The sequence below is a fragment of the Mus caroli genome, chromosome 17 (genome assembly GCF_900094665.2).
Source record: "Mus caroli chromosome 17, CAROLI_EIJ_v1.1, whole genome shotgun sequence".
NCBI classification, from domain to species: Eukaryota; Metazoa; Chordata; class Mammalia; order Rodentia; family Muridae; genus Mus; species Mus caroli.
In genome coordinates, this window is record NC_034586.1 from 27,554,513 (window position 1) to 27,565,419 (window position 10,907).

At 51.4% G+C, this 10,907-nt stretch overlaps 1 protein-coding gene across 3 annotated transcripts; it reads left to right on the forward strand.

Moving 5' to 3' along the window:
* The first annotated feature begins 1,815 nt into the window (after positions 1-1,815).
* On the forward strand, positions 1,816-5,647 carry Cryaa (crystallin alpha A). 3 transcript variants are annotated; one of them, XM_021149275.1, is made up of 4 exons: positions 1,840-2,098; positions 2,341-2,427; positions 3,448-3,570; positions 4,887-5,647. In XM_021149275.1, the coding sequence occupies exons 1-4, from the start codon at positions 1,910-1,912 to the stop codon at positions 5,094-5,096; spliced, it is 609 nt and encodes a 202-aa protein (XP_021004934.1). In that variant the 5' UTR covers positions 1,840-1,909; the 3' UTR covers positions 5,097-5,647. The 3 variants fall into 3 exon arrangements, with proteins under 3 accessions (XP_021004936.1, XP_021004934.1, XP_021004935.1); XM_021149276.1 differs by having other exon boundaries at positions 2,341-2,409; positions 4,887-5,641; XM_021149277.1 differs by lacking the exon at positions 2,341-2,427 and having other exon boundaries at positions 1,816-2,098; positions 4,887-5,641.
* The last annotated feature ends 5,260 nt before the right edge of the window (positions 5,648-10,907 follow it).

The following is a 10,907-nucleotide window of genomic DNA, read 5'->3' on the forward strand; positions in this document are numbered from 1 at the left end:
GTCCTCCAAGTAGAGTGATATGGTCATACGGTTCAGCCTTCCTAAGCCCCACTTTCTTGGTTTGTACATCGGAGACTTAGAGGTGCCTGTGCTCACAGATAAGCACCAGGGGAACCTGGAGTTTTAGCATCCAGGGTTCCTTCAAAGGAAAGCAGAAGGCTGAGATCAGATGTATACTCCAGCCTGGTGACCTTTGGGGCATCTGTGTGGCTGGAAACCACACTAGACCCTTCCCCAGACCCTTATCATAAACTTCTTTCTCAATCAATCTATAGACCTCATCATTATGGAAGGTGTTATACATACTTAAAAAAAAAAGATTTACTATATCTTATGTATATGAGTACACTGTTGCTGTCTTCAGACACACCAGAAGAAGGCATCACAACCATTACAGATGTGAGCCACTATGTGGTTGCTGGGAATTGAACTCAGGACCTCTGGGAGAGCAGTCAGTGCTCTTAACCACTGAGCCATCTCTCCAGTCCTGTCCTACATACTTTACAAAGACTTTTGATGGGGTCATGTCTGACCTGTATTTAAGTTGCTTTGCTCCTCAGAGAGATTATTTATGTGTGCTTTATCGTGTGCACGAGAGTGAATTCATTATCTCCAGAAAATGTCACCAAATTGTGATGTGCTTGAATATGCCTAAAATAAACCACTCTGGGTCCGACTCCTGAAGTTTGAACCGCCGTCAGCTACTTAGTCTTGTTGAACTGTCAGAGCTGCTGTTTTGCCTTGCGAAGATCATCACTCTGTTATCCGTGGTGGCTGAAGAGACTCCAGGTGATGTTGGGTCCTGCCTCCTAGTGTGGTCTGAAGAGCTGCTAAGTTGTAGCTAACAAGTATTGGGGGGGGCACACTGTGGGGTGCTCATTGCTTTCTGCAGCATTTGTCATGTGCATCCTAGCTGGCGGTAGTTTCTGGAATCCCAGGAAACCTCTCTTCTGGGATGACAAGTTTTCAGGGCAAAGGTCTTTGAGGTCCTCAGACAATTTCATCACGGCTGCCAGTGCCACACACAGCTGGAGTTCAGGGATGTCTCTTACCTGGTGATACCCGGATGAGAGTCCCAGGCTGAGGAGCAGAGTCCTCTCCAGACTCACCTATAACCATTCACAGGACTGGGCCAAAGCAGCTGGTTTAATATAACACCCGTGGTGAAGTCATGTCGGGAAGACCTGAGGCTTTGCTGAGGATGGTGGCCAGAGGGAGGTGAGCACAAGGTGACCTGCACAGAGGAAAGACCAGAACCACATCCAGCACACAGATACCCTGGGATGGGCAGGAACTGGAGCAGGATTTGGATGGGATTCTTGGCTGGTTTCTTCATTGTCTTCTGTCTGCCTTGAAACACTGTGAGCTGTGTAATTTTTGTTCTGAGTGAGGAAAACAGAAACAAACAAACAACAAACAAACAAAACCAAAGGATGTTCTGCTTTTGAACAAAACGCTTTCATTGGCGGTTTCAAGATCTTTGGAGGTTTCGGAGCTCTGCAGATGGCCTGCTAATCTGTGCCTACGTCTCCCCACCTGTGAAACAGGGCTCTGAATTCTTCCTCCAAAGGAGGCCAGGAGGATGCCTCAGTACAATGTGGGAAGAAACAGTGATGTCCCTTGGCCCAAAGGATAAGGCTCTCCACAGACCTTCTTGGAGACATCTGGTCTGAGAACCTCTGCTGCTCAGCGTGTGTTGCTGGGACTGGGCAGGCCGGTAAGCATTCCAGCTGCTGACGGTGCAGCCTCTCTCCCGAGCTGAGCATAGACATTTTGGGAAATCCCTTAATTCCTCCATTCTGTGCAGGCATATATAGGGAGGGCTGGAACGCTAGCTCACCACTGCACTGCCCAGAGGCTCCTGTCTGACTCACTGCCAGCCTTCGGTCCCTGCATCACCAAATAGAAGATGGACGTCACCATTCAGCATCCTTGGTTCAAGCGTGCCCTGGGGCCCTTCTACCCCAGCCGACTGTTCGACCAGTTCTTCGGCGAGGGCCTTTTTGAGTACGACCTGCTGCCCTTCCTGTCTTCCACCATCAGCCCCTACTACCGCCAGTCTCTCTTCCGCACTGTGCTGGACTCGGGCATCTCTGAGGTAAGATGCAACCACACTGGTTCCTCCTATCTGCTCAGAGGGGTCTTGTCTAGAGGACAGCTAGGGATCCTCAAGGGGCACTATGACCCTGTGCTCTCCTCAAGCAATGTCCTAGCCTCGTACCCTGAAGGGTTGGGTGTGCACCCACATGCCTATGCTGAAGCCACCCATATCACCGGGATTGGGGTCGGAGGAGGAGACCAACCAGCCCGAGCCCGACTGCTGTCTTTTCCTCCCATCAGCTCATGACCCATATGTGGTTTGTAATGCACCAACCACATGCTGGAAACCCCAAGAACAACCCCATCAAGGCAAGTTACATGGCAAAGGCAAGCGTGCTTGACCGGCCACTCCCTGGACTTTCTGTTCTTGGTGTGGGGGTTGGGATGTCCTGAAGCCCAGAGAGGACGGGCTTTCTTACAGCAGGGCAGGAACCTTCTGTAGCTGGCAAAGCTGCAGATGGGGCTCCTTTCTAGCTTCCCCGATGACTGAAGAAAGGCCACATCCCTCCCTACCCAAGTGAGCCACAGTTCTAGAAGAGCTGTCTCCTTTTGCTTCAAAAGAAGGCTCCCAGAGCGGATTCAGCTGCAACTCTAGGAAGCAAATTGCCCAAATGCAGGCTCTAGCCAGGGCAGGAAGAGAGGAGTGGGAAAGGCTTTGTGTTAGCAGCTAGTAGTACTGTGGAACTGTTGGTAATATGGACAGGTGAGGTAGGCTCCTGGAGCTATGGATACACCACAGACTTTAGTCCCACCAGCTAGCCAGTTCCCAATTAGCCAGGCAAATGATCCTTAATGAACCCGCCACCCATAATCAACCATAACCAACCAGCTTTAATCAAACAGCTGCTTAATCTGTTAAGAGCCATCCAACTCATAACCAGCCACTAGACCATAACCAAGCAACCGGCCAACCTGTAACTAGCCATCTGCTGACGACCAGGCAGCTTATGCTAAGTCATAAGCCATAACCGGGACTCTAATCAGCCAAGGCACTCACTGACCAATCAACCATTCTACTCTACCCAACCCTCTAATCTATAACCAATTAGCTTAATCTATAATCAGTCGTCTGACCCAGTACACCCAGCAATGAATCGGCACTGCCCAGTCCTTGGGTCTGGAGGTCAATGGGGATCTTACCTGCGGGGCCAGGTGACAGTCCCAGCCCCAGGACACACCAGCTTTCTTGGCTTGAGGAAGCAGAGGAGTGACGGTTGGTTCTGATGGCTGAGCTCTTCCTTGTCTGGTGTGATCCAGCCCATCAGGGACCATACAGCTGTTCCCCCATCCGTTGTCCCTGGAGCTGGTGGTCCTTTGGGGAGCTCCAAACATGGGTTTGGGTTTCAGGTCCGATCTGACCGGGACAAGTTTGTCATCTTCTTGGACGTGAAGCACTTCTCTCCTGAGGACCTCACCGTGAAGGTGCTGGAGGATTTTGTGGAGATTCACGGCAAACACAACGAGAGGCAGGTGAGTTTGGGCAGCATCCCCATCTGTGTGGGTCCTGTGCTCCAACGCCCCTCTCCCCCAGAGAGAGCATGTGAGGCTGTTCTGCCTGGGAGGGGCCACATCCTCCTGTGCTGGCCCCTCCCAGGACCATGTAGGCCACTGTCCTCAGCCCTAGCAGGGCCAGGCAGCAGGATTAAGTGGGATGAGGATCCTTGTATGAAGTACAACTCTAGCTGTCCCCTTGGATCTTCTGGGTGACAGGGGATTAGAAATGATCACAGGGAAACAAAGAGCTGCAGATTCTGCCCCCCCCGCCCCCCAACTCTGGCAAGCCATATTTTTCACAAGCAACCTGGCTGGGGAGGCCACAGAAGAGCTGACTTTACATGCACCAGATGTTGAGCAGCCCTTGTGGTATTTCTGTTAGTGGGTGACAGTCCTGGGGTGTTTAGGAGGTCCCTGGCCAGGAGGGGCAGGCGCTCCTTTCCAGTGGTCACCCACCCTGCTCCATGGCTCCTGATCATGTGAAGAACCAACCCTCAGGTCTTTGGGTTGAGGGAGCCCCCCAGGCACTGGATCTGGCTGGAAATAGTGTCTCCTGACAGAGCTGGGGGTATGCAGGAGGCTCAGTGAGGTTGGCTAGGTGTGCCATGCACACAGCAGATAGCAGAGAGGGGACCAGGAGCGAGGTGCTCAGTTCCAGTATGAGTCTCTCTTGGCTGGGCTTTTCCATCAATGTTTGGAGGGGTGTTGCATGAACCACACTCTTTATGTGGCTGAAGCCAGGACAAGGCTTCCTTGACCTAGGTCAGACTGGGGGATACACCTTCTACCCCTTGACCTTTGTTCCTTAAGAGGGAGGAAGTTGGATCCAGGGAACTGAGTCCAGGGGCCCAGAATTCTAGAGGAAGTGAGTTTTATGTGTGACTGAAGCTTTCTGTTGGGTGGGGCTGCTGATAGTCAGGTCCTGGACAGCCCCTGTGGATCCAAGGGATGAGGAAGCTGGGTGGCATGCAGAACCGGAGATAGGATAGAGTCTACAAAAGCCAGTTCCACACCCTGAGCCCTGAGCAGACCCACCCTCTGTGGTGGAACTTCCTAGAGGTCCGGACCTCTCAGCCCAGGCTAAGCCCAGGGTTTAAGGAGCTGGGCTTTGTAACTTTGTAACTTTGTAACTTTGTAACTCTCCTGGAGAAGGTAGCTAAGACTGATACACTGGTCCTAGAGCCTAGCCTGGTGAGATCATCTGCACCCTGGCCACCTTGTATGGTCCAGTGTGGGATGGTGGCCACTGCTGCCCATCACCTCTGACCATGCCTCTCCCTGGTGGCCCTCAGGATGACCATGGCTACATTTCCCGTGAATTTCACCGTCGCTACCGTCTGCCTTCCAATGTGGACCAGTCCGCCCTCTCCTGCTCCCTGTCTGCGGATGGCATGCTGACCTTCTCTGGCCCCAAGGTCCAGTCCGGCTTGGATGCTGGCCACAGCGAGAGGGCCATTCCTGTGTCACGGGAGGAGAAACCCAGCTCTGCGCCCTCGTCCTGAGCTGGCCTCACCTTGGTTGTCCCCTGAGGCCCCTGGTCCATCCAGCCCAGGGATCACAGCAAAGAGTCTGCCTTCCTGCCTTCCTGCCTTCCGGCCTTCCTGCCTTCCTTTCTTTCTCTGTTTCCTTCCCACTTTCTCAGAGGGCTGAGGGTCTGAGAGAGTGGCTTAGAGAGCTTGGGCTCTTAGCCTGAGATTGCCGCAGGTTCAGGGTGACCCAGCCTCAACACCAGCTGGTCAGAGGGAATGATGGTATTGAACTCTTGAGATTTTCTGTCTTCCTGGAAAGTGGCATCTGAGCACTGCTCCAGAGGACAGAGTGAATGGTGGCTCACCGACTCCAAGAGCCCTGTGCTAGAGCCCCTGATGGCAGCCTCCTCCTTTTTGCTCATACTTACTGCAGCCACGTGTGCTGGGCTCCGACAGCCAGCTTCTCTCATACCCTCTTCCTGTGACTTTCTCTACTCTGTAGTATTGTTCCTGAGGACCCTGGTCATCCATGAGAATGGAGCCCCTGGCAGACAATAAAGAGCAGGTGACAGAAGCAATTTCAGTCTGATGTCATGCTGTCTCCCTTTGGGGCAGGGGTAGGGTGCCTGGGAGGGTGCAGGAGGCATTTCCTGCCTGTCCCCCAAGAGGGTTTCTGGCATCTCATCCTGCCTCCTAAGCCCACGATCCCCTTTATAGCTAGCAGTGCTATGTCCTAACGGATGCTGGAGGTGCCCTCCTCCCTCTTTCCTTCCCCATCAGGGTAGGCATGGTACCTTGATTGAAGTTCATGTCTACATGTCTACAGCAGCTTATTCAGATCCTGGAGGTGGTGGAGGTGGTGGCGGTGGTAGTGATGGACTTGTCTGGAGAATTCTAGTCTTCTACTTGGGGTGAGGCAGCAGGTTCTTAGGAGTGCCAGTATGACTGACCACACAGGCCCAGCTGGTACAGCCAGGCTCTGCAGATGGCTCAGCACCCAGGAGACACAATGCACACATGGCCCATCACATGCGTGACACACACCAGGGAACATACCACACGTCACACACACATGTCTGTATACACACATGCCACTCAGCCCAAATGTACAACGTACCACATACACTGGGCAACACCCATGCAGTGTGTCCGTATCACACATACAGAACCCATCAGACGCCACATCCGACACTCTGCCTGCTGTACATACATGCACCACAGCACACACCACTCCTACCTGTTGAATCTGTATAAAATGGCTTTACTCCAGGAGAGACACCTCCAACCCCAGGCATGCCCACTCCATACCTCACCACAGGACACCCACAGGCTATTCCACTTGCATACAATGCAGAGTCCCCCCATGGCAGAAATGACTCTCATGTTTTGGGGTTGGTATTGGGAAATCTTTATCCTGGTCCAGCCTGCAGTTTGACAACCTGGTGGCATATCCCTTAGAGTGGTATGGCTGCAGGCAAGAGGCTGAGCTGTTCCTGGATGTCCAAGCCTTATGTCCTTCACAAATGTGTGGTTAGGTAACATGAGCGTCCAAGGTTATCTGACCTGGTCCTCAGGATGGAGCTGTCTTTGGGGGCAGGATCTTTATGGAGTGACTGGGATCAAGTGATCCCTGACCCAACCTGACTGTGTCACTACAAAAAGAGGAGAACAGGGCTTCCCCTTTCCCCTCCTTCCCTCTCTCCCTCCCTTCCTCCCTTCCTCCCTTCCTCCATTTCTTCCCCATACCATTCCTTCACCCTCCATGCCTCTTAAACTTGGGAGCCTTAAAGGCCATAGCTAGGGCTGCTTTCCCTCTCTAAGATGCTCTGGGATCTTGGGGGAGGGGTGATCCCCAAGAGACTCCTCTTCCTACAACAGGCAAAACTAGTCCTGGGGCCTGGTTGCCCACTCCTTCTGGGGCTGCCTGTAGCCTATATCTCCCCAGATGCTCTCCCTACCCAGGATTCCAGGTGACTTCATGTCACCACAGCTACTAGGGGACCAAGGTGCACAAGACCCTGTGCAGGCCCAGAGGAGAAGGTCATCCTAAGGCAGCTCTGGGGGTCAGTGATGCGTTTATAAAAAGAGAAAGAGAGAGGGGATATGTTTGGTGGGTATGCAGTCAGGTGTTGGGGAAGGAGGTGCCTCCGTGGGCCCTGCTGAGGCATCCCTTTTTCCTGAGGGACCAGTCACTCTTCTGTACAGTGCTATTCTGTATAGTACAGAACAGAGTTTATTAAGGGCATGGGGAGGGGAGTCAAGAGGGTAGGAGAGGCAGAGGAAGAGAGAGAGAGAGAGAGAGAGAGAGAGAGAGAGAGAGAGAGAGAGAGAGAGAGAAAGAAGAAGAAGAAGAAGAAGAAGAAGAAGANAGAAGAAGAAGAAGAAGAAGAAGAAGAAGAAGAAGAAGAAGAAGAAGAAGAAGAAGAAGAAGAAGAAGAAGAAGAAGAAGAAGAAGAAGAAGAATAGAGGCTGGCCATGAGTATGTGGCGAAAGGGGAGAGGGGAATGGGGATACAGTGGGAGCAAGAAGACAAGAGCAAAAGAGAGAGGAGGGGGCAAGTAGCTCCTTTTATAGTGAGTCAGACATACCTGGATGTTGCCAGGTAACTGTGGGGTGGAGCTTAGACAAAATGCTAACAATCCGTACTGTTGTGTTTGTCTAGGCAGAACCCAGACTTAGCCAGGGACACACTGAGGCCTTGGGACAGCAAATGGCAAGGCCTGGAAATCTCAAGATCCACCCGGGCTTCTTTCACAGGTCCTATGTATTAGGAGTTGTGACAGGTAACCCTGACCTCTTTTGGGGTCATGGTGAGGTCTGTTAGATGCTGTCCCAGTAGGAGGCTATAATGACCCAGCTCTAACACATTGGGTACAGCCGTGTCTAGGACAAGCTGCCCTCTTGGGGATCTGATTAGCTGCCAGAGGTTGTCCAGACTTGGGGGCTTCTGTCTTTGCTAGTCCCACAGGCTGTGGAAAGAACTCCTCAACCATCGGGCTGGAGAGCCTGGTGTACAGGGCAGGGCATGACAGCTAGGATGATGCCCTAACAGGTACTGGTGATGCTGAAGGAGAGGCTGGAGGACAGCGTCCAATTTGATACATGAATAGGCACCCCAGTTAGCCATTTGTCCCAGGTTTGAGACCTAACAACCTGATGACGTCATTGCCATCACCACTGTCACTAAGAGCATCATGACGTCATCGCAGCTGCCACCCTCACCGTTCTAGTTCTTTCTCTGTCGCTATAGTAAAACTCTCTCACTAAAAGCAACTTACGGGGAGGAAGGGTTTATTCGATTTACACTTCCAAGCTCCATCCTTCATTGAGGAGGGTCAGGGTAGGAAATCCCGCAGGGACTTGATGCAGAAATCATGGCGGATGATGTTTGCTGACTTGCTCCAACGCTCACGTTTAACTATCTTTCTTTCTTTTTTTTTTTTTAAGAAAAAAAAACATTATTTATTTTATGCATATGCATACACTGTTGATGTCTTCAGACACACCAGAAGAGGACACCGGCTCCCATTACAGATGGTTGTGAGCCACCATGTGGTTGCTGGGGATTGAACTCAGGACCTCTGGAAGAGCAATCAGTGCTCTTAACCACTGAGCTGTCTTTCCAGCCCCCAGCTAGCTTTCTTATACAGCCCAGGACTACCTGCCTGAGGAATTGTGCTGTCCATAGTGGGCTGGCCCACTCTACGTCAATTAAACAACTAAAACCATCTCCCACAGACACGTCCACAGGACAATCTGATAAAGACTCAACTGAGAATCTTCCCTTCCGCCCCCGCTTCCCTGCCTCCAATAATCTCAGATTCTGCTAAGCTGATAAGTAACGCTAACTTAAATGATCACCTGCATGATGATGTCATCACTGGCCCAGAACACCAGCCGTACTGGCAACTGGCAGGCTTCATGCAACCTACCCAGAAGCCTGTGGCTTGGTAAGAAAAATCCTGGCTTAGAAATGGAGTCACTTGCTTTGTGTTGCCTGCTGGTGAAAGTTGGGTGAAATCCACCTCTTCCTTTAAAGCATTGGCTCTCAATATATTTTGGTGGTGACCCCTTTGGGGGTTGAAAGACCCTCTCACAGGGGTCACATATCAGATAGCCTGCATATGAGATATCTACATTACAATTCATAACAGTAACAAAATTACAGTTATGAGGTAGCAACCAAAATAATTTTATGGTTGGGGGCGGTCACCACAACTTGAGGAACTGTATTAAAGGGTTGTGGCGTTAGGAATGTTGAGGACCACTGCCATAAAGCCAGCACTTTGGATCTCCAGGTAGAAGGTTATTATAGAGTCACAGGAAATCAGCAGAACAGGGTCTCTGAGGAAGGCGGTAGATGCTGCTCCTGTTCTGTTGGGGATTTTCTTTGTGGCAGCAGTCTGATTTATCAGTCTCTCAGCAGTATCGTCCCGCGTTAGTTTAACATGGTGTGACACAGTCTGACCACCAGGTGGCAGAAGAGGCATTGCCTCCAAGACAAGACCTTGCCGGGCACCGACTCAAGAACACCAGCCTTAAGGGTCACCTTCACTAGGAGACAGGGAGCAGCCACAATAAACATCAGGGGCCTGGTTCTGGGGGCCATTGCCTGTGTGACAAGGAATTGCAAGAGATGCCACTGGCCCCAGGAGTTTGGGCCAGCAGAGAGCCTAAGCAGGAGACACACAAAGGGCCAGTTCCTTCATAATGAAGAATCTGGAACATAATGAAACAATCATTCGAAGGGGAGGTCGCCTAACAAGGCCAGCACCGGCCAGCACCGTGCTGGCCTGCTTTCTCTGCTGTGGCTAGAGCGCACAATGACACGAGCTGTGAGCTGGTTGGACCCCAGGGGTTAGGGCTTCTTCCTGGGAAGCCTCTGGCAGAGACAGCCAGAACTGCTTCCTTCCGGCCACGCTGCAGAGACCCATGTGGGGGCTGGGAGGCTGGGAGAGAAGGGGCTACCAGGCAACCTCAGATAACACATGTGTTGAGATCATAGGTTCTGTCTGCCTGGCTCGGCTTGCTGACAGTCTCAGCTTAGAAGAAAGGCATGAAGGAAGAGTTGGAGGCTACCCTAGGATACCAGCCTTCTCTGCAGGGTAGAACTCCTCACCTCTAACCTCTATCTCCTGCCCTCTCCATCTCTCACTTCAGGAAGTTTGAGAGGGGAGCCCCAGGCTGCAGCTGTTAGGAGGTCCCTCAGCCTCTGTTCCTCCCTCCCACGGCAGGGGGATGGGGGCTGCTGTTGTTAGCTTAGAGGCTGGGAGCCCCAAGGACATGGGATTTCTTCCAAGATTCCTGGCTGAGGACTGAGTTAACCGAGAGGCAGGCAGAGCACAAGCCTGTGCTTGCAGGCTGTCATGAGAACACGACAGAAAGGAAAACATGCAGGCACGCAGGTGTCATGTCACAGACATGCATGAATGCACACATGGACACACATGTGCAAACACATACACTATAAACACACACCATACATACCTTGTGTGTGTGCACACACACATACCACAAACAGACCACGCACACATATGCCATAAACACACCACACATACATATACCACAAAACACACCACACACAAACACCTACACACAATGTATATACCACAAACATACCATACACAAATCACAAACTCACACTGCACACATGTACATACACATATACACAGACACATGCCACATACATACCACAAACATACCACACATACATACACACACACATACATATATATATACCACAAACACACCTTCTTCTTCTTCTTCTTCTTCTTCTTCTTCTTCTTCTTCTTCTTCTTCTTCTTCTTCTTCTTCTTCTTCTTCTTCTTCTTCTTCTTCTTCTTC

Bases quoted from the DNA above. Each gene is read 5' to 3' on its own strand.
- Cryaa (XM_021149275.1), top strand. From the start codon at position 1,910: ATGGACGTCACCATTCAGCATCCTTGGTTCAAGCGTGCCCTGGGGCCC. The intron at 2,099-2,340 runs GTAAGATGCAAC...TCCTCCCATCAG, and splicing joins TGGACTCGGGCATCTCTGAG to CTCATGACCCATATGTGGTT. The intron at 2,428-3,447 runs GCAAGCGTGCTT...TTTGGGTTTCAG, and splicing joins AGGCAAGTTACATGGCAAAG to GTCCGATCTGACCGGGACAA.